Source organism: Rhineura floridana, chromosome 6, assembly GCF_030035675.1.
Source record: "Rhineura floridana isolate rRhiFlo1 chromosome 6, rRhiFlo1.hap2, whole genome shotgun sequence".
Classification (NCBI taxonomy): Eukaryota; Metazoa; Chordata; class Lepidosauria; order Squamata; family Rhineuridae; genus Rhineura; species Rhineura floridana.
The window spans coordinates 86,178,820-86,205,370 of NC_084485.1; the positions used below are offsets into that span (position 1 = coordinate 86,178,820).

At 43.8% G+C, this 26,551-nt stretch overlaps 1 protein-coding gene across 4 annotated transcripts in view; it reads right to left on the minus strand.

The window, feature by feature from the left end:
• Positions 1–26,551, minus strand: part of MOB3C (MOB kinase activator 3C) — a 47,015-nt gene that overhangs the window by 17,913 nt on the left and 2,551 nt on the right. The window contains exons 1-4 of one of the 4 annotated variants that reach the window (XM_061632883.1): positions 22,616–22,742; positions 21,370–21,475; positions 15,601–15,792; positions 6,589–7,098 (exon numbers count right to left, since the gene is read on the minus strand). In XM_061632883.1, the coding sequence (XP_061488867.1) occupies positions 6,589–7,006 (418 nt within the window). In that variant the 5' untranslated portion in view covers positions 7,007–7,098; positions 15,601–15,792; positions 21,370–21,475; positions 22,616–22,742. Of the gene's footprint in view, positions 1–6,588; positions 7,099–15,600; positions 15,793–21,369; positions 21,697–22,603; positions 22,743–26,551 lie in introns of those variants that run through there. The other 3 variants (XM_061632882.1, XM_061632881.1, XM_061632884.1) reach the window with 3 other exon arrangements.

Below are 26,551 nucleotides of genomic sequence, written 5' to 3' on the forward strand. Positions count from 1 at the left end.
CCAGACAAACTGGCTGAGACGTCCCTGCCTCCGTCACCAAGGACACATCGCAGGATACACAGGCACAAACAGGTTGAGCCCACTATACAGCCTACCTGTAGGAGAGCCCGCTCCAAGAGACAGTTCCCGTGCAAGTAGAGTGCCCACCCCAATCCTACTTAAGGGGCTTCTGGGGATGTGTGCAATTGTTGCAACAACATCTATGCTTTTGGAGCCATGCCTAGAGATGTTTGAGTGGGACTTAGATGACTGTGTAATCTGTAGTTTGCTCCATGAACTGTGCCCACTTTAAGTTCTTCAATAAAGGAAACAAAAAGAAAAAGTTGCGTGTTCCTGTGTCTGACACCACCATGGGGGCTAGTCAGGGGAGCTAGTTTCTATGCACACACTCACACACCTCTTTATCCTCCACTCAGGCAAGCAAGAGGCATTAACAGAATTCAAGAAAAGGTACCAGCCAGACAAAAACACTCCAGGAGGATGCGAAGCAGGGCCAGTGAGAGGTGTGGCCTGGGAAGAGGAGATATGGCTAGGCGGGGGGGGGGGATGGCCTGGAGAGAGCCCCGAGGGCCAGATAGAGAAGCCTGGAGGGTTGCATTTAGCCCTCAGTCCCTGTGTTTCCTCATTCCTGACCCAGGCAACTGAGACAAGACCCACACATACTGCACAAAAGGCACCAATAGTTCTTCCCCCGTGTAGTTCACAGGAAAGATCAATATCCATCCACTGCCATCACTCAGTCACTCATCTCTCGTTGTGTCAGCCTCTGAGGGCCAGACTAGACATGATCGTGCAAGTGCCTTTTCAAATGCATACCTGCCCCATCATATAAAAAAGGGGGTGGGACCTGATTTAAAGGGCAAAAGCATGATGGCAAAAAGCACCAGACCCTTTTCTCTGTACTTGCCTCTCACCTCCTCGCAAAAGATGTTTTTCTCCCAGCACATAGAGGGTAATGAATACTCTCAGTTGTCTATCTTTGGTACGGCAGCTTCTTACATCCTAAGGAGCACCTTTGGAATGTGGAGATGGTGCGCCACAATCTCTATGCATCTCTGAAGTCATGTATTACACATTCACATATACATTCAAACCAATGCTGTCTGGTTTTATCAGCCTGAAAAAGCACTGAAAAGTTGACTTGCGAAATGTGTTTCAGAGCCAGGAATCTCAAATGCACCTGTGTTCAACTTCTGCTGCCTTAAGCCAGGAACAATCATTTTAAAGAGCACTGTCAGGTGGTATGACAGAAATATTGTTGCCTTGCTTCCCACCCACCCCCAGCCTTTTGTCTCACTGTCATCTCTGGTCAATTAGTTTTTGTAAAGGGTTGTTTTTTTAAAAAAGCACATGCAAACAAAGATGATAATTAGATGAGTGTGCATACAATAGGGAGCAATGTCTCTGCCATACCACCCTCTGAAAGAAACTCTTGTCTGTCTACCATTAGTTCACACATGGAACAGGGCAACAGAGTGGTACCGTGTGGATGTGGACTCCAGTTTTGGAGACAGATGCTTTCACAACATCACTTAACCCAACAAGGAAGTAAGTGAGAAGTGATGTACTGATGCATTATAAATAAGAGGCACTAAATACAAATACAGTACAGAACAGAATGTTAAAAGATTTGTCTCTCCAAGCCATGAGTTTTTTCTGATATGGTCAAATGAAGCTTGCTAATGGGATTCCTTAGTATTAATCACTACAAAGTAATTGTAGGAAGGAACAATTATTCAAAACAATGGCACAAATACAATGAATTTTTATTTTTAAACCCCACATGTTAACATGTGCATTGTTAACAGCCACTTCCTATTAATGCATGTGTGTCTTTTAAACCAACCCTTAACAGGAATGGATACAAGAACAGCTGCAAATTGTTACATGGAATTTATTTTGAAAGCAGATGAGGTGGGGATATCAGAAGCAAGCATTTATGAAGCCAGCCAGCTGCAAAAACAACTAGAAACGTGCTGTGTCAAAGTGGTGTGTTTCTTTACAATGGGAGAAGAATCCAATAGTCATTGTTTCCCCCATCTCTCTGTGTTCTTTGGAACCATAAATAGTCAATTGGACAGTGGAATTCTATGCATGTTTATTCAGAAGTAAGTCCCACTGTGTCCAATGGGGCTTACTTCCTATTAAGCATGCTTTGGACTGCAAACTAAGTTTTGGATGAATGAATCCAAGCTCAGTAGTTTCCATTGCATAATTGAAAGGGATGCCATCAAATGTGTTTCATCTTTTCATCTGATTTTCCATCATTGGCAGCTAGCATTGCTAGACTGAGAAAATGAGCACCTCTGCTAGTAGGGTAGCCAGATGGGAAAAAGAAGACAGGGCTTCTGCACCTTTAATAGTTGTTTGGAAGAATTTCAGCAGATACAGCTTGTCATGCAAATTCTGAAATCCCTTCTGCGGGAGTTCTATCCTCTTTTTCATCTGACCCCTCTGTCTACTAGTAGCATTCTGCCTTCTCCCTATGGCAAAAGCTGAGAAACACTTGATCCATTCCCAGTTTCTCCTTCCTGAAAGTAGCCAGGCTGATGTTGATACAAGAGCATGGGGTACTCACAGAGAACCGTTGCTGCTTATTTACAGATTGTATGTATTATTTATTAAATTTATATCCTGCCCTTCCTCCCAGAAGGAGTCTGGGGGGCAAACAAAAACATTAAAACACCCTAAAACATCTTAAAAACAAAAGACTTTAAACCATATTAAAACAAAACATCTTTTAAAACCTTTTTTTAAAAACCAGCTTTAAAAACATCTTAAAAAGCAATTCCAACACAGATGAAGCTCTCTACTTAAAAGGTTTGTTGAAAGAGGAAGGTCTTCAGTAGGCACCAAAATGATAACAGAGATGGCACCTGTCTAATATTTAAGAGGAGGGAATTCCAAGGGGTAGATGCCACAATGTTAAAGATCCGCTTCCTATGTTGTGTGGAACAGACCCCCTGATAAGATGGTATCTTCAGGAGGCCCTCACCTGCAGAGCATAGTGAATAACTGGGTATGTAAGGGGTAATATGATCTTTCATGTATCCTGTTCTCAAGCTGTATAGGGCATTATATATCAAAACCAGAACCTTGAACTTGGCCTGGTAGCTAATGGACAGCACAGAGCTTGGAAAAGTTACTATTTTGAACTACAACTCCCATTAGCCCAATCCAGTGGCCATGCTGGCTGGGGCTGATGAGAGTTGTAGTTCAAAAAAGTAACTTTTCCAAGCTCTGACAGCAAGTGATATGTTGGCAGCAAGTGATACGTTCGTACCACCACATTTTGCACCAGCTGAAGCTTCTGGAGCAACCTAGAGCACACTACAGTAATTCCACCTGGAGTTTACCAGTGCAGAGCATGGACAACAGCAGTCAGGCTATCCCGGTCCAGAAATGGCCACAGCTTCTTATCAGCTGAAGCTGGTAAAAAGCACTCCTAGCCACTAAGGTCACCTGGGCCTCTAGCGACAAAGATGTATTCAGGAGCATCCCCAGACTACGAACCTGTTCTTTTAGAGGGAGCATGAGTCCATCCAAAGCAGGCAATTGACCAATTATCTGAACTCAGGATGTCTCCATCTTGCTAGGATTCAGAATCAGTTTATTGGCCCTCATCCAGCCCACCACTGAGTCCAGGCACCGGTCCAGGGCTTGGATGGCCTCTCCTGATCCAGATATTACAGAGAAATAGAGCTGGATATCATCAGTGTACTGCTGACACCTCACCCCAAATCTCCTGATGAGGGCTTCATATGGACATTAAACAGCATTGAAGACAAGACGGTACCCTGTGGTACCCCACAGCACAACTGCCAGGGGCCCGAAAGACAATCACCCAATGCTATTCTCTGAAAATGACCCTGAAGGTAGGATCAGAACAACTGTAAAACAGTGCCTCCGATACCCATCTCATCAAGTCGGCCCAGAAGGATACCATGGTCAATTGTATCAAAAGCCAAAAAGAGATCAAGTAAGAATAACAGGGTCACACTCCCCCTGTCCTCTCAATAAATGTCACCTATCAGGGCGACCAAGGTTGATTCAGTCCCATAACCGGGCCTGAACCCAGACTGGGATGGGTCAAGATAATCCGTTTCACCCAAGACTACTTGCAATTGCTGAGCCACAACCCTCTTGATCATTTTCCCTAAAAAGGGGGTATTTGCAACCAGAGAGTAGTTGTTACAAACCAATGGGTCCAGGGTGGGCTTTTTCATGAGTAGTCAGATCACCACCTCTTTCAGGATGGCTGGGACTACTCCCTTCCACAAAGAAATGTTGACCACACCCTGGATCGACTTAGTCATACCCCCTGGGCAAGTTTTAATAAGCCAAGAAGGGCAAGGGTCAAGAGGACACATTGCTGGCCACATTGTCACAAGCATCTTGTCCACCTCATCAGGCCACATAAAGTGAAACTGATCCTAAGAAGTTGCAGCAGATGTTACACTGGACACCTCACTGGGGACTACAGTGAATGTGGATGGGGCATCAAGCTTATACAGAGGTGAGCAAAGTTACCCTCAAAGTGCCTTGCAAACAATTCACAGTGGGCCTCCGAAAAGTCTAAAACTCCATTTCCTAGAGTTGATGTCAACAGACCCCTGAAAATACAATGAAGCTCCGCTGGAGGGCTACTTGAGGATGTAATGGAGGCAGAGAAGTGGGCCTTCTTCACCGCCCTCACTGCCACGCAGCAGGCACTGTGTTTAACTTGTGCCCGATCAGCTTCACAGCACATCTTTCACCACTTGCGTTGTAGCCATCCTCCAGCCTGTTCCAGCTGGAGCAAAAACCAAGTCGAAGGTGTTCCCCTGCCCTATGCGTCGGACCAGTGACAACTTGAGACAGCCTCATGGTTGCCATGGAGGCCATGAAATCCCAAGCCAGAACACTAGAGGACTATTGTTCTGGGCTCCTCCAACACCACAGCTAAGATTGCCCCCACCAGCTCAGTCAAAGAAGCTGCTAGGCAGCAGGATTCGTGGTACACCAGCAGCAACCCTTGTTTACTGTCTCCTTGGCTGGACACTAGGTGCAGGCCCTCACAGGCAACACCAAGACAGAATAGTTTCCTGGGGACAGAGACAAAAGTTCTGTAGACCACAGCAACCCCTCCCCCCACCCCTGCAGCTTGTGCAGGTGTTGCACTGAGTATCCCAGTGGTCAAAGCTGGGTCAGAGCAACTCCTCCCAGCCCACTCACCCAGGTCTCAGTAATGCACACAAAATCAGCACCCTCATCCATGATCAAATTGTGGATGAGTGTGGTCTTCTTGTGTACCAATCTGGCGTTAACCAACAGCACACACAGGCCAGTAGGCACAGCAGATGAGCAACTAGAAACCCACCCATGGAACAGTGGAAGCAAAGAACAAGGGGAAGATAGCCTTGCTCTTGTCTTCCATGGTAGATTTTGGCAGCACAATGATTAGGCACATATTAGTAAAAGAGTTTTTGCCATAATCAGCACAATCATTCTAATGCATTCCTTTCTCCTGGCCACAGCATATCTGCTCTTCCAAGCTGTGTCCTAACACTCCTAGGGCGGCTCAGGGAGCTGTCCCAGAAAATGTCCCCTGTATCAGTAGAAGTCACATCCAGAAGGATAGAAGGGTTATGTTACCCTTTCTTTTCTCTGTTTTCCCCTCAAAGCCATGAGGACTAGAATTTTTAAAAAAGAAACCCAATTCTGCGAGAAACTGGGAAATAAGTTTCTGTGGAAAGTCTTGCTACCTGCTTTAGATGTCACATTCCACAATTTGCAGCAGGATAACAACCATGCAAATTTACCCTGCAGAATTGCTTCATCTTACAATGACCCGTAGACAGCCTCTTGTTAATATTTGAAAAACAGCCGCTCCTTTGCCCGATGGCTAAAGCATTGTGTAAAACCCAATTACTAAGGGCATTCAAAAACATACTTACTTGGAAGCAAGTTCCACTGAGTTTAGTGGGGTTTACAACTAGGTACGTGTGCACAAGGGTGCAGCCTTCACTGAATGCAGTACAGGCTCTTGGTGGTGGCAACAAGTCTTAGACCAGTCTTACGTCTTTTGAAAGAATGGGGAGAGGGCATAATGGAGTCTCATGAACTTGAAATTTGCAGGGCAGTGCCTCATTTGCCCTATCTCCTCTCAGCCAACCTCCACCTGACTGTCTTCTTACCTACAACCAGTTCAGGGGGTGGCAACTGGCTATCAGCTTCCTCCTCCTTACTCAGTGTTGCCCTTGTAGAACTCAGCAGGGAGAAAGATGGGGAGAAAACAAGAATGAGTTGGCTGTGCCTGTCATTGGCTCTGGTGCCATCTACTGTTGGTCTCCCTACTTTCCGCTCTACCAGTCCCAGTGGGTGCCAGCCAACACTGCCATATCCCAGTGGCAGAGCACATGCTTTGCATGCAGAAGGTCCCAAGTGCAATCCCTGGCATCTCTTGTAAAAAGGATCAAGTAGCAGATGGAAAGAAAGACCTTTGCCTGAGACCCTAGACAGCCACTGCCAGTTAAGTATTGACAATAGTCTGGGCTAGATCAACCTGGGATATGGCAACTTCCTATGTAGCAGCTATTGCCTACTTACCTATCCTGGTAGGAAAGATGTCCTCGTTGTTAATTAGTGTCTCAATCCAGTCCATCAACATGCACATATACTGGGGCGCTGACAGCTTGGTAGGCCTCTTATATCGGTAGTCATCCTGCCACCGGTACTCATACTTGAGCCCACCTGACATGATGGGACAGCTTTTCTCAGTACAGAATTCTGACATGGTCCCATAGATGAGATTTATTCTGTTGAAGAAGTCCACAAGGTGCACGGCAATCCAGTCATTGATGTTCTCCCCTGGGGGCAACTGGACCACAGCCTTCAGGTCTAGTCCTGATTTCAGAGAGGCTTGGGCTTTCTTGTACAGTTCAAAGCGCTGGGTTCCTGGCTCAAATTTCTTCCGGGGACGAAATGTTTTGTCTTTGTTAAAAACTTGCTTAAGGCACAAAGCCATTCTGGGCTGGAACCAGCCAGGGTGATGACAAGGCTGCTGTCTTTCCAAAGGCCAAAAACAAACAAACAAAGCAGAAAAATTAAGGATGATTCCTGAAAGATAAAATGGACACAAAGTATTTAAATCAATTATTTATTTAACAAAATTTATATACTTTTTGATTGTAGAAAACCTCTAAGCAGTTTACAAAAACAGTTAAAAACAAACATATTTTTAAACAATTAAAACAGCAATAGACTAAAAACATAACAACATTGTTTTACAATGCCTATCTCAGTGAACAAAACCAAATACATCTGGAAACCAACCGTAGCATCCACACAAAAATGAACTGTAGCATCTACACCAGGGATTGGCAACCATTCTGGGCCATGGGCCCATTTGAAACCTGGAGAAACTGTTGTGGGCACCACACATGCACACCACAACCAAGCACACACCACAGTCTATTCCACTGGGTACAATAGAATGCTTCTTTCAAAGCTAATTTCAGCAGGGGGATGGGACCCTGTGGGTGCCAAGGAAGTCCTCTGTGCATGCAAGTCCAGTAGCGGATGGCACTGAAGGGCCGTGGCGCTCACCTGACCACTGGCTGGTTGCATCATTGCTGCTTACTGGGAAAAAGCACAAGTGGCCAGCTTGGTGCAGTGCAAATGCACCATTAGAAGCCCTGGATCTGCACAATTTGCAACACAACTTATGGGGAAGGGCCATAGCTCAGTGGTAGAGCATCTTCTTTGCATGCAGAAGGTCCCAGGTTCAATCCCCGGCATCTCCAGGTAGGTCTGGGAGAGAACCCTGCCTGAAATGCTGGAGAGTCACTGCGAGTCATTGTAGAAAGTCAATAGGGAGCTAGATGGGCCAATGACCCAACTCAGTATAAGGCAGTTTCCTATGTTCCTCCTGGTAAGCCAGCAATGCCATCAGAGGATGAGAACATGAATGCTTCCTGAGTGTATGGCATAATGAATGGCAATTCAAAAAGGCCAGAATCTCTTTTGGGAAGGAATTATGTGTTATAACAACAACAAAAAGACATCTACCAAACACTTCCATCTTATGGAACCAAAGTCATGCCAGCTTAATACAGATGCCACTTTTTGAAACTCAGCCTATCAAGTTATGTACATTATATGTGGAGAGACAAAAATAAAAATTCAACCATAGGAGCAGCAAAGCAAGTTACCAGCCAACTTGCTATATCAAATATGTCAACCTATATATTGTGTTCCTTCTAATAATCCACACATTTCTCTTTGACCTACAAAGTTACACTGTTATCAGCCTCAGTTCCTGAACCAAATGTTTGCCCCCCCTTCCCTCACCAAAATCAGAATCATTCATCTTCAGTAATTAGTGCTCCCAAGGTGATTACCCAATGAAAATGGAAAAAGCTCTTATTATCTCCAAGCCATTGCACAGAAACTCTTTTAAAACAGAAGGGCATATCAAAGTGACACCTCAAAGCAGTTCTAAAAATACACTGATCCTTCTTGAGGGAAGAGGAGGGATTTCCTCAGCAGCTGTGGTATTTTTTAACCTAAGAAGAAAACATTTCTTTCACTTTGTCACTAGTGCAGCCATTCCCTCCATATCTACTGGGAATACAGATGTTTGGCAGTTCACATAGTTTTGGGTCTCTCAGTTTATAATGCTTCTTTGCAGTGAATTATATTTAAAAAGACTCGTGAACTTCGGCTTCAAGTTCAATGGTGTCCCAGGAGAGGAAGCAAGTAAGTTTTGAGCCATGGGAAGACTTTAAGCACAAAGACCAGCAGGCACTGTTCTTATTCAGCTGTGAAAAAGGAGCAGCATTGGGTGGATTGCACACACAGACACCGTGCTCAAAAAGCAGGAATGTGATTTGGCATCTGCCTACGGCAGGCTGCATTACACAGTAATCCAGGAGAAGAGTCTGTGTCTTTTTTAAAGTTACCTTTATTTGATACAAGTATCAAAACACAGAGAAGCTGAAACACACACACACACACACACACACACACACAGCCCAATGTTGCTGGACTACAACTCCATACTCATAGAATCACAGAATCGTAGAGTTAGAAGGGGCCTATTTATTTTTTATTTTTTATTTTATTAGATTTCTAAACCGCCCTATAGCTTTCTAGCTCTCAGGGCGGTGTACAAAAGGTAAAAACAGATTAAAATACAATAAACATGATAACAATACACTGTAAAATATAGAAACAAAATCAAGACAAAGACAAATTAAATAAAATTAAATTAAAATGCCTGAGCAAAGAGGTAGGTCTTTACCTGGCGCCGAAAGGATAACAAAGAAGGCGCCAGGCATATCTCATCAGGGAGGGCGTTCCATAGCTCGGGGGCCACCACTGAGAAGGCCCTAGTTCTGGTTATTACTCTCCGGGCCTCCATATGCGTTGGAACCCGGAGAGGGGCCTTCGATGTCAAACGTAGTGAACGGGCAGGTATATAGCGGGAGAGGCGTTCCACCAGGTATTGCGGTCCAATGCCGTTAAGGGCTTTATAGGTAAGAACCAACACTTTGAATCTGGCCCGGAAACATATTGGTAGCCAGTGCAGGTGGGCCAGGACAGGGGTTATATGATCATATTTTTTAATCCCAGTAAGAACTCTGGCCACAGCATTCTGCACCAGCTGAAGTTTCCAAACCGTCTTCAGAGGTAACCCTACGTAGAGTGCATTACAGTAGTCCAATCTAGAGGTTACCAGAGCATGGATAACTGTGGCAAGGTTCTCCCTGTCCAGATAGGGTCGTAGTTGGGCTACCAGCCGAAGCTGGTAGAACACGTTCCGTGCCACCGAGGCTACCTGAGCCTCCAGAGACAGGAGCGGATCTAATAAGACCCCCAAACTACGGACCTGCTCCTTTAGGGGGAGTGTAACCCCATCAAGGGCAGGTCGGACATCAGCCATCTGGGCAGAGAGCTCCCCCACCAACAGCATCTCAGTCTTGTCAGGATTGAGTCTCAGTTTATTAGCTCTCATCCAGTCCATTATCGCGGCCAGGCAGTGGTTTAGTACATCAACAGCCTCACCTGAAGAAGATGAAAAGGAGAAGTAGAGCTGCGTATCATCAGCATATTGCTGGAAACGCACTCCAAATCTCCTAATGACCTCGCCCAGCGGCTTCATATAGATATTAAAAAGCATGGGGGACAGAACCGAACCCTGCGGGACCCCATATTGGAGTACCCAGGGATTAGAGTAATGCTCCCCAAGCACCAACTTCTGGAGACGATTCTCGAGGTAGGAGCACAGTGTCAGAGAGCCCACTACCTCTCTAGGTAATTGGTTCCATTGTTGTATGGCTCTAACACAGCCTTTCCCAACCAGTGTGCCTCCAGATGTTGTTGGACTACATCTCCCATCAGTCTCAGCCAGCATTGCTAATGGTGAGGAAAGATGGGAATTGTGGTCCAACAACATCTGGAGGCACACTGGTTGGGAAAGGCTGCTCTAACAGTTAGGAATTTTTCCTGATGTCCAGTCGAAAACTGGCTTCCTGCAACTTGAGCCCATTATTCCATGTCCTGCACTCTGGGAGGATCGAGAAGAGATCCCGGCCCTCCTCTGACTCCAATCAACCCTCGCCATTAGCCATGTTCAGCAACATCTGGAGGTCCAAAGGTTCCCCACACCTGCACTAGTGCAATGACTTTGTTGGATTTAGCCCTATATAAAAACCACCTTTCTATAAAACACATCTGCAGGCAGAAAAATTATTCTCTGTAAGGGGTTTAACCAGTTGAGTTGGTCATTACCTAGTCACAAAGTGTTCTTTATAAAAAAAACAAACTTCTGGGCTCCAGATTTCATCAACAGGTATAAATGCATTCAAAGATTTACAGAATGCTGACAATTTGACTAACAGATTATTCCATAATTTTCCTAGTCATTTTTGTTTCAAAGGGCTTCTCTTGAGTTCTTATGGGTGTTATAAAGGACAGCCTTGTGCATCATGCCATAAAACATTGTTTTCCCCTTTAAAATAGTAAGATCAGAGGCTTGAACTTTTCCCAATTCTTATTCATATATAATTTGACGGAAAAAGCACATTCTGTACTTGGACACCATTTACTATGGTGTGTGTGTGTTATAGATCCTGTACTTGGGTAATAATATATGAAGCAGCCCTCAGTACAAGCATCTCCTTAACACCTCAAGTTCTGTCATCCTACAGAAAACTTGAATTGTGTTTCAGTAACAAAGCTTCAGGCCCACTTCAGTTCAGGCATTATCTTGTATACCCAGATTTGGATTGAGGGCATCAGCACAGCGGAGACAGCTGTCAAGTATCAGTTAAGGCATTTATCTAGAGGAAACACATTGGCACTAAACACTTGTTTCCTTACTGCTGCTTCACTACTGTTCTTCATTCTATGCTCATTTGGGACACCATTTGGGGTCATTGTTTCAGTGGGGAAATAATTTCTGCGTTTCCACCTTCTCTCAGCTTCAGTACAGGCAAAAGTTATTATGAATAGTTGCTCAAGCTCCTTTTTAAGTGTGCAAAGATTTTATAACCCTTATCTCAGTGGTACTCCACACACAATTTTCTTACATTGGGGTGGGGAACTTGTGTGATGCTCTAGATGTGAAGGTCCAGAGTCTAAAATTACCTAACTGCACCACTGTATTCTACTGCAAAATAGGAATTTGGGGAACTAGGCAGAAAGGATGGTCCTGAATATCTTTTGTGGTTACTTGGGTCCTTCTCAAAATGCTGAAAGTCAAGATGAGCTTCTCCTCCTCTCAGTCCAGCCTTTTCATGTTGGCTTCCAAGCCATGTCCTGTACGCTTTTTGGTCTCGTAAAATTGCACTATGGCTACCCAAATTGGAACTTTTCACTATGGAAAGTGATAACCATCATGCCCAGCACCAGCTCTTTATACTGTAAAATCTCCAAACCGACCTATACTTTCCCAAAAGAACCAAAATCTGTTCTTCACTACAAATCCTGGTCTGACCCTAGTTAAGTCTCCACTCCCACATTAAAAATGCCACCATAGCCTTGAGTGTGTATTAACAACTTCAGTTTTCAAGAAGACACAAACTTAATGGATCTTAGGCAAAGTATTATGAGCTTCCCAAAGGAATTTGGTTGGCCACTGTGCAAACAGGATACTTGTCTAGATGAGCCTTTGGCCTGATCCAGCAGGGTTCTTCTTATGCTCTTCCTCATGATGCTGAAGGGGTGGAGATATGCCCTCACTATGATGCCATCACAGCCACTGTATCCAGTGTGTGCTCAGTCTAGGAGGGGATGGGGAAAATACACAACCAGAATTTTTTAAAAAAGTGTAAAAACACCCAAGAGTTATTTTGTGTTTTGCTAGCACAGTGGGGCTTCTACCAGATCCTAAAGCCCTTCAAGTATCTTGAGTATAGCTCTAAAATCCGGTCATGCTGGTGCATTCATTATCACTATGATAATCCTTTTTTAGATTATTTACCGCCACTGGGAAATTACACCTTTGATCATTTCTCCAACTGCCAGATAATGAGAATATAGTTAGGAATATAAATATACACTCATATGGGGAGGTTGGGGGAAGACAATCCAACCAGTCAAGTACTTTTAAAATCCCAGCATCTGAAACTTGAATAACACAATTGATTTTCTTTCCACCTCACAATGATCTCTGCAGTCCCCCATACTGAGAGCAGAACAGATGTGATGTGCAAGATCTGACTGGATGTCAAAATCATCCATTGGGTCACCAATATTGCCCAGAGCAGTGGTGCTGGGAGCATTTAACCCTTTCCATGCCTTTAAAGCTGCTATTAGCCCCACCAGGGAGAAAATACAGGTACACGCAGATGTCAGCATGCTTTTGAATCACGAGCTGCCATGCGAAGAGCAGTCATCTAATTGTCAGTCTTGCTGTTCTGGGGGGGGTGGTCTGAGTGTAACAAATATATGACCCTTCCTCTCCACCGAGTCAATATAGCTCTGAGCAAAGATGATTTGTATAAAGATTTATGAAGACTTTCCAAATCAAAGAAAAACACACAAATAATTAAAAACCACTTGGAAAGGTCTAACACAAAAGACAAGAATACGTATAACAAAAAGTAAAAGAAAAACTAAGAAAATTAAAATGAAACCAGCAAATCAACAATAATGACTATGTTTATTCTTGCTCTTGCCCTTGATCACAGTAAATGGAGGCATCATGGCTACACAATTCACAATTCTCTGTTTGGGCCCTAGGGTTCTTCTGAATCACTATTGATTAGCCTCTTGGTCAACAAACAACAAAAAGGAGTGTGGGCTTCTGTGTCTGTCTGGAAATCCTGGCCTCTATCTTGAAAGCCTTGCCCCTAACTCCAGATAAAGGAGGCAAGGCTGGTTTACACAGCATTGAAGGAAAGGCTTTCAGCATATGCTCAGAGGCACATTCCCCTAACAAACATTTTCAGGACTCTGTCCTGGTGGCGTTAAAAGAGCTCCCAGGGTTGAGTTCTAAGGAGCTCCCAGTCAAATTAAGTCCTTTATAGAAAATATAGATGAACTTTGCTGATTTTTTATTATGCATATCTGCTTTTTCAGCATGTGTTCAGAACATCTTACAATAACAAAAAGGAGTTAATGCAAAGCTTTAAAATGATTAAAACATAACAAAAGAAGGAAGATGGAAGGTTTACAACAGCAACAACAACGAAATTCCCTCTAGGGAGAAATCCAAAGACCTGATTGGGAGGCTTTACAACCCTTCCAAAATGAAAGCAAGAACAATTCCTCCATTCCAGAGGGCAGTGGTTCTGCACTCGTGGGCCCACAAATGGACTTCTTAATTCAAAGCCTTCCATATTGCAGGCGTGCTGTTTCCTTCCCCATCCACACTTGCAAGAAGAGATGGGAAAACATTTTCAGCCTAAAGGCAACACACTTCCCCAACTGTAGTCCATGGACTACCGGTGGTCCATGAGTTTCATTTAGGTGGTCCACAGAATGTGTGTGAAGAAGAATACTTACAACTGGAATTCTATGGAATTCAAATAGCAATACAACAAAAGACAACATAAGAAATAAAAGAAGCAATAAAAATGCAATTAAAAATCAATACAGCATTTAGCACAGTACATTACAGTTGCTGCAACAGGCAGAAAAGTGGTTCGCCAAGACTCTCAGCAATTTTCACATGGTCCACGGGAGAAAGCGTTTGGGAAGCACAGCTCCAGTGGGCAACCTTGGGGTTGTATGCCAGCAAATCTTCCTTGTTAGGTGGGGTAGCCACATTTCTAGGTGGGGCCTTTGGGGGGAGGTGCACAGTGCCAGCCAATCCCGTTCTCGCAGTTGAAGAGGATGTGAAAGCCAGGCCAGAAGAAGGGAAAGGCAGTGACCTTCCCCCTCACTCCTCCTCCATCCAGAGTGTGTGTTAACTTACATGAATGAAGTTTAATCTATTAAATTGTCATCCTTTCTTGACAGATCCCCAGGAATACCAGACTCAAAAGATTGACTTTACCTGTGGCTACAGTCTTCTTTCATCTGTGGTTTATCCCTGTGGTCTTATTCTTCATGAACTGAACTTCTTTGGTAATGACAGTAAGCTCCTGAGCTTGGCTGTATGCTGCATTAGGCATCTCAGTTTTAGATTCCACACAAAATACAAACCTGCCCATACTACAAGTTAAAGGAAGGGCAGAGAGAAGATAAACACTTTAGGGTGTGTAAAGACTCCTTGAGAGTCCCTCCTTCTAGTCTTGTTCCTGACCTTTAGATTTTTCTTCCTGTTGGACAGTCAAGGGAAAACTTTTAATTGGCTACTATATAAAGGACCCATGAAGCAATAGGAAACTAATTTTGGAAAGTAATTGGGTTTTTTTTTATGGTTGCTGTGTTGATTTTCCAGAAACCCTGAAAAGGCCTCATGTTAAGCTGCATATATTGGGAAAATCAGAAATTAGACTTGAGTTACAGTCTAGGTAGCCAGCCAGCCAGGTAGCTAACTGTACATAGCAATATTTCTATTCCTCTAGGGCTATTTTCATCCTTTGCCATCAAGTACTCAAGAAATAGAAGGAAGCCACTATAATTGTGAGAATAATGAAAAAATAAAAGGGTAAAGGGTAACTTAGAGTAGTCATTTTTTAGATCATTTTAAGTTATGTCTTTATTTCACTCTTTATCAATAAGCACCCAATCCTGCTGTACTCATCATAATAAGTGAAGAATAAACAAACTCTTACTTCTTAGGTTATTTTTAAATTGGTTTTTAATATCATTAAAATATCATTTAATAGCATTGAACATCACAGTTCAAGAAAGATCATCAAGACAGTAAAGGTTCCAGGAGACAGATATCAAAAGCATAATATCAAATAGCATCGCTGATCAAATGCTATCTAATATCAGCTTCAAATATCAAATTACATCTATGGAATACTGGCAGAGCTCCAACACCAATTCTCAAATATTGTATTAGCATCAACTATTAAATACCACTGCATATCAACTATTAACTATCATTCCGCTATTTAAATAACAATTGCCAATGCCAAACAAATGTTGAAACTGACTATTCTATACAGAAAGAAAATATAGCAGAGGACTAGGGTAGTGATTTAACTACAGGCTTACTTTCAGCTATTGATGATGTAAGATTCACTCTCAAGCGTCTGCTTTCCAGGAATCTCCAATTCAGTTATCTAAATACTATGGAAAATTCCAGAGCTTGTTCCAAGGAAATGGCTGTCAGAGAAGAGAGAGGCTGGAGAGTATAGGTAAGTGAAGCCAACTCTACTTGCTTGACAATAAGTCTTGAAACAGGAGCTGCAGGAGAAAGCAATATTCATGGCAAATAACAAAAAAGTGCTAGGGATTATTCTGGCTCTGTCAGGAACCTAAGACTACTTCCCTGCATTGTAAAACACAACCTCTGATCAATATGGAGACTCTTAGGTTAATTTTGTGTTGCATGACATCCCAACTAATACTACGGATGCTCTGAAGATATCAGATGTAAGACCACTGAGATCTCTGTGAAAGACACATGTCCCACAGATGCAGCTTCTTCAGACTGTTACAGTGCTGGAAAAACTTGCACTTCCTGAATGCAGGGCTCCTTCACGTTCTAAACGAGTCAGAAACACTACCTTGAATGGGATATAGTGACTGTACTAGGGAAAGGCAACCTGTGGCCGTCCAGATATTGTTAGACTCCAATTCCCATCAGCCCCAGCCTGCATAGTCAGGGATTATGGGAGTTGTAGTTCAAAATCTGGAGGACTCTAGGTTCCTCGCTGCTGGACCATACAGTTCATTCAAGGCTCTATGTTATGCACACTTCATAGGGAGTAAGACACACACACACACACCCCAAAATCAGTGTGACCTCCAAATAGACATGAATAGGATCAGGCTGAGGTTTTTCCTTGTGAAGTTCTTTTCTTCAAGGAATATTACTTTCATGATAAATAGTAAGGGTTGAGGTTGGGTGGGAAAAATTACCGATATTTTAAGTTGATCTAGTAGCACTATATAACTTTTGATTTGTACGTCTCTCATTGTATAACTGAGCTTGATGCTCATTCCATACTGAGATGTGGGGAGGTGGGGGGGGTCAGCTGAAATTTTTCATAGACCTGAAATACTCTTTCAATAACATGTGCAACTTACCCCAATGACACTTTAAACCAGCACTGAAAAAATAAATTTAATTACACATAATATATACAAAATAGTCACAAATTAAAAATAGCCATATCTGAGTTAGCTTAGCCATTAAAGACAAGCAAAACAATATTATATTATGTGTTTGAAAACTGCTAGTGCTCAGACTCCACTGAGCCTCCAATGGAAGAAATCACCACAGAAAAGGGGCAGGGAGCAGTGAAAACACCTTACTATGGGCCTTCGTGTTTGGACTTGACTCCTAGATGGTTCTGACACTGGAAGTGAGATGCATTTATTCACAACCAGCTCTCCTTTTTTCTGTAACAGGAACATAGCAACTCTGAGGGATTCATCTACCTTTTGGAAACTGGTCTCTTGGGGCGGTCAGTCTTCCATTCCGGCTATGGACTTTCATATTCCACCCACAGTCTGGGAATCCCATTTTAAAGTGATTTTTGCTAAATCCCAAAATAAAGATTCCACTCGTGAATTGGTTAGCCACCTGGAAAAGCTCCCTGAATGGCCCCCAGTCTCAATATCAGAAATTGTCTCGCTTATAAACAAACTTAAACCGGGAAAGGCCCCAGGTAGTGACAATCTCCCCCCAGACCTTCTCAAAGACAATGTGGACTGGTGGGCTCCACTTTTGGCTGCTCTCTTCACGCACATTGATCGATCTGCCTGCCTGCCTGATGATTGGAGACTGGCCATTATAATTCCTGTTTTCAAAAAAGGGAAACGCTCGGACCCTGCCAACTATCGCCCAATTAGCTTGCTAAGTGTGATCAGCAAGCTGTATGCCAGCCATTTGCTAGAGAAATTTTATGACTGGCTTGAGATCCATAAGATCCTTGATGATGAACAAGCCGGCTTCAGGGCGGGATGCTCTACCCTTGACCAGGGGCTGATATTACAACATCTTGTGGAGAAATACATGTCCCCCTCTGGGGGAACCCTGTATGCAGCGTTTATAGATTTTAAATCCACATTTGACCTGATTCCTAGGGAAAGACTCTGGAATAAATTGATGGAGCATAACATTGACAGACGACTTTTGTCTCTGATTAACAGCCTACACGAGAACACCTATTTGAAAGTTAGGTGCAACTGCGCAGGACAGTTAACCGCTCCTATTCCAACTCATAATGGTGTTAAGCAGGGCTGTGTACTTGCTCCCTCGCTGTTCAATTTTTATATTAACCCCTTAATCAAACATCTCGCAGAGGAAAATGCCCACCCACCCATTTTGGCGGGTAGACCTTTATTGACTCTACTCTATGCGGACGATGCTGCCCTCCTGTCCTTAACATGTGTGGGCTTGCAACGCCTTCTGAGAGCGCTTACCTCTTTTTGTAAGACAGAAAAGCTAATACTCAATTATGATAAGTCTAAGATCTTAGTATTTACACGCAAAAGGCTCAAACATCGCTGGCTATTAAATGATCACCCTATTGAATAAGTTTCCCTGTTTAGATACTTGGGAATTATTTTCCACTCCTCAGGCTCTTGGAAACCCCACTTGAGCAATGTTGTCGAAACTGCTCAGAGAAGTATTAGGGCGCTATTGGCATTCTTTTCTAATGGGGGCCAACATATTCCCTCAGCTATGATGGTGTTCAACGCTAGAGTGGTGTCCCAACTTCTTTATGGCACCCAGCTATGTTCCCAGTGTAATTATGCCCCTCTGGAATGTGTCCAATCTAAATTTATCAGGACCATTTTAGGTCTTCCAAGCTGTGTTCCAAACGTTGCTCTCCACCGGGAAGTAGACACCCTGCTGATTGAGTCTAGGGCTTGGGTCCAGAGGTTGAATTTGTGGCTAAAATTAACTTTTTCTCCCGTGGGACTCGCTCCGCTAACCCTCATTGATACTTACCAATCTAGATGGAAACTTGCGGTGATCTCCAAACTCCAGTCACTTGGTTTTTCTCATGCAGCAGTATTACATCTTGGGTACTTCAAGGCTAAAGATCTTATTTCACAATGTATTAGGGATATTGAACTTCAAAATAATCTGGCTCATTTGGCAGCTTTCCCTAATACTTGGGTCAGTGTAAATGTACCTACTTCGGCAGGCTATTTATTTAATCTGTGTATCCCTAAGTATAGAAAGGCATTTACTCTAGCAAGATACAATGTACTTTCCTCAGCCTTATTGGAAGGGCAGTACAAGAGAGTGCCTTATTCAGAATGATTTTGTATTTGTAACTCTGGTGCGGTGGAAACCGTTGAACATGTATTATTGCACTGTGCCCTTTACTCTGATTTACGTACTTTGTTCATTGCCCCGTGTCTTCTTAAAAGAGCTAGAATATTAGAAGAAAATTCCTTCCACGTTCTACTTGAGGATCGTGACCCATTCATTACTGATATGGTATCTAGATTCTGTGTTGCGGCCATGGCCCGCAGAAAGAGCTTGGTCTAATCATTTTAATCCCTGTTCCTACCATTTTAATATGTATTTTATGGATTTGGAAATGTGTGTTTTATGTTTTTTGTATGTATTTATTTTGCTTGCTGGTCATGGACCGAAATAAACATTCATTCATTCAACTCTGGGGTAGAATTTTCATCAGGGAAATGGCACTGAATCCCCTCATTCCCGAGTGCCACAGTCCTGTTTAAGATGTTTTTATTATATTTTATCTTATTAAATACATTGTAAATCACTCTGAGACTTTTTTTTAGTGTAAAGTGATATACAAGTCTAATAAATCAAATCAACTTCTATGTGTTGAGCATGGGCATCTGCATTGGGGTAGCCTACATAGCTAGGATGTGTATAAAGGTTTGTATCTGCATAGGGAAGATTCAGGCTGAAAACCTTATGTACACTTACCTGGAAATAAGCCCCACTAAATTCAGTGGATGGCCTTGGAGCAAGTGTCTCCCAGCCTGACCCACCTCACTGGAGTAGTTGTGAGGAAGAATTAGAAAAGAATGGTGAAGCACTTTGTACACTGAAAAATGTGTTGCCAGCATAACTGATAACAACTGTGTTTTTGCAAGGCTGCAGTGAGGGACGTGCCCCAGGACATGAGAAATTGTCCCTAGGGAGTAGCTCTTTGGAAAATATTGTTCCTTCCTTCCCCGGCTCCATGACTGGCAGCATTCAAAGCCATCAGTCACAATCTGAGCAGATACTAAATTTAGTGGGCTTTGACTAAGGTCTAATAAAATTTTGAGGAGAGCCATTTTGGGCTCAATCTCCATTAATCCAGTTTCCAGATAAAATCTCTCAAAATCTGCTGTTCACTCAAGAAAGACAGTAGCCAGAATACATCTACTCCGGGCAAGAACATTAGACAGATATGCAACTCTTAACAGCACAATCTTCAGCATGCTTACTTGGAACTCAGTCACACTGTGTTGAATGGGACTTTCTACCAGGTAAAGTGTGCATACACTTTCTCAGTGTCTGTGTTTAACAATCAGATTGTTAAAAGAAACCATCTATAAGTCAGTAGCCACCCAATGAAAAATGATATTTTTGCTTGGCACTCATCTATCAACTCAGCACCTACCCAGCACCTGCTTCAATGAACCTCTAAATTTCTGGATATAGACACAAGCCTGTCTTCCAGATGTGCTATTTTAATACTATAAGCGTGAGGTTAGGCTCTGATTTCTCAGTAGTAAGACATTCTGCACGTGGTCAGAAGCGCTATTATGGTAGGTCTTAGCTGTGGTATTCAACAGAAATTCTGTGGGTGAGCCCTGGCACTAGGGACCACTGGCTCAGCAAGAGGCACCCAAATGAAAAAAACTAGATGAGATATGGGAGAACCTTGTGCCAACATCTGTCCGCAGCTGGTATTGATTTTTGCCACCTGCACTGTCCTTGTCATTATGGGGACCAGTGTCGATGATTACAAGCATACAATGTGCCTCCCCTCCCACATGCCCTATACTAGCTTTGCCTAACCTGGTGCCCTCCAGATGTGTTGGACTACAACTCCTACCATCTCTGATCATTGGTTATGCTGGCTGGGGCTGATGGAAGTTGTAGTCCAAAACATCTGGAAGGCACCAGGTTAGGGAAGGCTGCCCTATATAAAAATATGTATAGCCTCTTGGTTTGTAGTGTCTGCTGCAACACTTCAGCAAATCAATAGATATCCCTGAGGCCATCAGAACAGTGACTTGCAATTGGGAAATTTTCCCCCAGAGCACATACATAGTGTGTTGTTGTAGCCAGCCTATTCTCTATCTCAAACACAGAAGCACCAGTGTTCAGTACACACAATTATGTGATGATTCAGTCAGTCTACACAGTTTATTGGACATTGTGCTTGCAGTTTCCTTGGTGTCGTTGCCAAGTGGCAACTGGCAGGAATCCAATACCAACAAGTCCCTAATAGTGCTGACAAACTTGCTGTTGGATATTTTCTGCTCTAAAATGCTGCTCTGCTCCTATTTGCTTCTGTCACCAGTAACTGGCTCCAGCAAGGTTGTGGCTAATCGCAAATACTCACAAACATGCTAACAGAACCCAGTCACCCTTCTAGAATTTTCTCCCTGCCCAACCGCATTGCTGACAGCATAAGGGTTGAAGAGTTCAGAAAATCCAGCCTCCAGTAGTTTTCTAAATGGGGCCACAAGGGCTGTAAATGAGTCGCAGCATAGCTGTGAAGAACGTCACGCTGAAGAGGCAGATTCGCCGAGAGAGCTTAACTGGAGCTTTGCAATGCTCTGATCAAACTGTTTTGTGGGAGAAAAGAAAAAAATACTCACCCTCAACTGTACAGCTGATCCAAATCAAAGTTGTCACCTCTGCATCAAAGGCCAAGGAGAAGTCTTCCTCCAGTCTCTCTAAAACTGCTAGTGGCTTATCAAAAAGCTGAGGAATAAAGCATTCCACACAAGAAGCCCTTGCTGAAGTTTTCATTAAAGAAACTCTGCTTCTTCTTTTTGTCTCCCCGTCAGTGATGTCACATCCTGATTGTGTCTATAGAAGAATACAGCTGTCCTTGCTTGCAGCAACATGCCAACTCTTTCACCCTCCCCCAGCTATGCCTCCTAACTCTTACAATGCTTGCTCTCTCTCTCTCTCTCTCTCTCTCTCTCTCTCTCTCACACACACACACACACACACACACACACACAGAGCACAATTTCAATTTTTCTTCTTTCTTACTTTTTCTGGCTCCAGATGAAATGGGAGCTTTAGGTCCCGTGAAAATCCCATATACCAAAAGATTAGTGGGAAAACAGAATTCATCTTTCTGCTATTCCTCCCTCCACTCTTCACAAGCTCCAGTCCAGATACTGAATTTAGCCTTTTCTGGACAAAATTGTCTTATTTTTTTCAATCAAAGAAAACAAATAATAGACCCCAGTCCAAATTTTCCAGCCATCTCAGGAGAGAAGAGGCTTGCCCGCAACTGCAGAAATGTGGATCGGGGGTGGGGGGGAGGGATCATGTACTGAGGTCACTGATGACTGAGTGAAGGATTAAGGGTATGAAAGAATGTGACACACTAAAAGTGACTTTTGATTATTTCACATTCTGATTCTGTGTGCATGCATATCATTTGAATATAGGACACTGCTCACTGCTCTATACAGAAGTCAGACAACTGGTCCATCCAGTTCAGTATTGTCTACAATACCTGGGAAGGGGAACTTGCAACCCTCCAGTTATTGTTGGACCACAGCTCCCATCTTCCTGTCTCCCATGCTGGCTGGGGCTGATGGGAGTTGGGAGTCCAACTACATCCGGAGGGCTACAGGCCTTCACTGAATGGCAGCTGCTCCTCACTTCAGAGAGAAGCTTTTCCCAGTTCTACTTGGAAATGCCAGAGACTGAACCTGGGGCCTTCTGCATGCAAAGCATGTGCCCTACAACTCTGCTATAGCCCTTCCCTTAATATGGAACAGAAAGCCAAAAAGTCATTCTACACATAGCAAGGCTTTTTGTGTATTCACATATGCAGGAAATAACAGCCCATGACTATTGAAGTATTACCCTAAAAACAACCTTTGGGCTGGTTCACACATGCAGGGATGTTCAACTCCACACCAGTGACTTGTATGTGTGAATGGGGATGGAGCTGTCTTGGTTCATCTCTCTCTGTTCTCTCTTCCCTGTAATGCACGCTGCAGCACATGTGATGCACATTGTGTTGTAGACACGCTACGAGAAAGAAAGGGGAAAAGACACTTAGGTTGCTTCCAGGTGACCTGTTCATTGACATTTATCATGATTTGTCTGCACAACGCTTGCAGGGAGACTGTTGAGCATTCATTCTCATTTGCAGAGAGATTATATGATGTTGCATTGAGCCATTGTTATCTTGCACTTTCCAGTGTATTTTTCATCACTTTCTTTACTGTAAAAAGCCTGATTTTTTTTTTTTAAAAAAGGTTTATTGTGCAAGAGCACCAAATCCACTTTAATTGTGCAACCTGAACTTACAGGTAAAAACTGAATCCCACGCGCAAAATAGCAACAGTCTGGAAGCACCTTTAGAGAAGCAACACCTGTGTCTCTCTTAGAGCCAAACTACAAATTTGGCAGTTGCAACTATTCCTAATGCAAGTTTTCAGTCAAAAAAAGCAGCTGCACTGGGGCAGGGTGTAGTGGGAAGATCTGAAATGGGGCTGTGGTGCAGAGGAAATGTGGGGCCAATCGTTTTCCCCATACCCCAGCCATGATCCAAATTCCCCTGCCCCAATCCCAAGAGCAACTATTAGTTGGAAAGGGGAAAACAGGGCTAAAAGCTGCAGGCAGTAACCAATGGTGGCTCTATGTCAGTGGGGCAGTGGAATCCATTCTGGGTTTTAGTAAGAACTTTCAAGGTTCTAAACCAAAGCAGATTCCACTGCCCCACTGACATGGAGCCACCAGCCACCATTGGCTTCAGGAAGATTTTAGTCAGGGAATCACCCACCTTACCCCCATCCCAATCCAGATCTCACACATGCATCAACGACAGGAGTCCCAATCATAGAACTCCAGCATAATGTGTGGTTTGCACCAAAGCACATCTAGCTCTGCCCTAAGACATTAAGACCCCCAGAGAAACATGTCCCTAACTTCTGGCACTCAAAGATATGAGGTTGTATCCAATGCTAGTTCTACTCAGCGTAGATCAATTGAAGTTAATGGACATGACTAACTAGGCTCATTAATTTCAGTGGGTCTACTCTGAGTAGGACTAGCATTGGATACTGTTGTGCATACCCCAGTCTCGTGGTGAAAGTTTCCAGGGGTTCCAGTGCTTACCCAGGTTCGGTCACTAGAGACAATGGTGTCTTTAGGATATATGGTTTATTTACGTATATATGCAACCTGAGCATAAAATGGAAGGCTCAAAGCACTGACACTCCAACAGATCTCACTTCCCCATTAGGTTTCTAGGCCCCTTGCTGGATAATCACCTTGTGAGTAGGCTTGCGTGTTCCAATGAACCCTGTGAGCGATGCCGTTGGGAGTCATGTACTCCCAGCAGGGTCACCCATGGCGGTAAGGTCAAGGGAGGGGAACCAGACAACGAACGATTCAAGAAAGTCCTCAATGGCAGAACAGGCAGAGGATAACAATATGTATGTTACAACGGCTGTGAAGGCGGATGAAGGCTGCAGCAGATAAAGGACTTCCAATCATCATGGTACCCATGCCATTGGATCAAAGCCTTTTTCTGTCAAGACTGTGTGTTGATCGTGGTGCACCGATCTCCCCACATAAAACAAATTCACGCACAGGCGTCTTCCATAACAAAAGTCTCATGGTGATTGGCAAATGGTGACGGGGACAGGACTGTGAAATCCAGAAGCCCCTAGTCATGGTCTGGTACATCGGCGGTGGGTACAGATTCAGACAGATCCATTGTTAAAGACTATATTTTGGAAGACAATCTTACTCGGTCATGAGTGATTGCCAAGAATTAGGTTTCTAGGGAGGCTCCCCCATGCCTTTGCTTTGATTTCATCCCAGCGAGCAAGTCAGCCTCTCTGTCTCTTTTCAGCTTCCCATCCCCAGACCAGACTAAAAACATACACAGGCTACCTTCAGGGGGGGGGATTATCCTCAGAGCAGCACCAACCAGTTGTTTCTCGACCAAGTCTTTAGAAATGTAATTGGGGTATTTGACAGATTCAGCCGTACCCATTACCTTAACAAAGGAACTGGTTTGACAGTTCAGCAGGTTCCTTCCACTGCAAATGCTAAATTTCCAAATACAAATACAGAATTACAGGCGTGGAGGGGTGTGACACCCTTCCCTGGCTCTCCCTGTCAGGTTCCTACCTGCTCGTGGCTACTGCCTGTCACTAGGCACCACCAGGGACTCCACCAGTCCGGACTGTCCTTTTTTATGGTTTCTCTCCCCGCTCTAGCATAGACCTCACCAGATCCCCCTGCTAGGCAGCACCACCAGTCACGTCCTATAACCAGTATTCCCAGAGACTCTGCCTGAGTCTCTCTCAATCAGGTTACCTCTGTGACTGCGTGCTTAAGCTGTCCCAATCCCTTTGTATCAATGCAGATAATTCTGGTTTGCTCTGAATACTTGTGGTGTTATTCTTCCCTTCCCCGCTGCCACCATTTGTCACTCTTCAGCCTTGGTATTTACCTTACCCTCCCTTCTGGTCTGTGAAACCCCAGCCAAGGATCAGGCCTTTGGTAAACCAAATATATTTATTAAATAACAGAGATAACAAGATTACTTTATAAAGGCACTTAAGCATATGGTTTCATCTATTCCTGAGGTACTGGTCTTAGTATTAATCCGAACTCCACCCTCTCCTCACATCCACCAACTCTCCACACAATCTCCTCTCAAAAACCCACCAAAACAACCCTCTCACGTTCCCCCCAGATTTAACTGTCATCCTTCCATTTATACTCTCCGCCATTCTCAACACTCAGCCAATCATCCAGCATTCTACTGCCCATTCACTCCCCCCTCCTCTTTCATTCCACTTACCATGTATCTCCTATACAAACAGTACTTACCATATATACACTAATACATGAACATCACAAGGGGACCCAAAGACATTATCCACACCAAACTCCCAATCTTGTAACAATACAATTCACAGTGTCTCCACACATGGAGGTTTCACTTAGCTAACAAGTTGGGACCTGCAATAAAATGCGGCTGTGTGGAATGATGTTTCCAGCCAGCCACTCATACTCCATTGCACTCCCCAGCAGAGCATGCTCAGTCCTCATCTTCATAATTGCCTTGTTCTGCTGGTGGGTTTAGCAAGTTTTCTTTCTAATAGCTCCCCCTTTTTATGCAACCTAAAGTTGGACCTTTATCACAAAACACCACTTTTCACTTTTTTGAGTCTGTTAAGAGAAGCCAATCAGGGCTGGTGGCCAGTAGTCAACCAACTCATGCACTGGCCAAAGTCCTCAAGGGTTCAGAAGGGCCCACCACTGACCTGACCTGGCTGCACTGTCACACAGCATCAGGCCCCTGGACAGCCATTTTAATGGTAGGTGGGCAGCTCCCATCCATGGTGGCCCCCACTCTCTTAATTTACTCATTTTATTTTTATTTATGTATTTATTATTTGATTTATATCTCGCCCTTCCTCCCAGCAGGAGCCCAATAAATATTATGCCCTCGCCTATAGATCTATTAAATCTATAGATTTCATGTGTCTATAGGCAGGGGGGCATTGTAGTTGGAATAAATTAAGATGGTGGACAGCCACCATGGGTGGAAACCAAGCTTGGCTCTCATTCAAAAGCAGCAGCAGCACTCACCTACCACTAAAATACCATCTGGGGACAGCAGCAGGAAGGATGGTGATTGGCAGTTGAAGAAGAGTATGAAGACAAAGACCGATGCAGCTGTGGCCATGGAGGATGGGGGGGGCATCAGAAACATCATGCCAAGGGCCCCCTGAAGTCTGAAACCAGCCCAGATGCCAGTTTTGATTGCACGATTTTACCTTA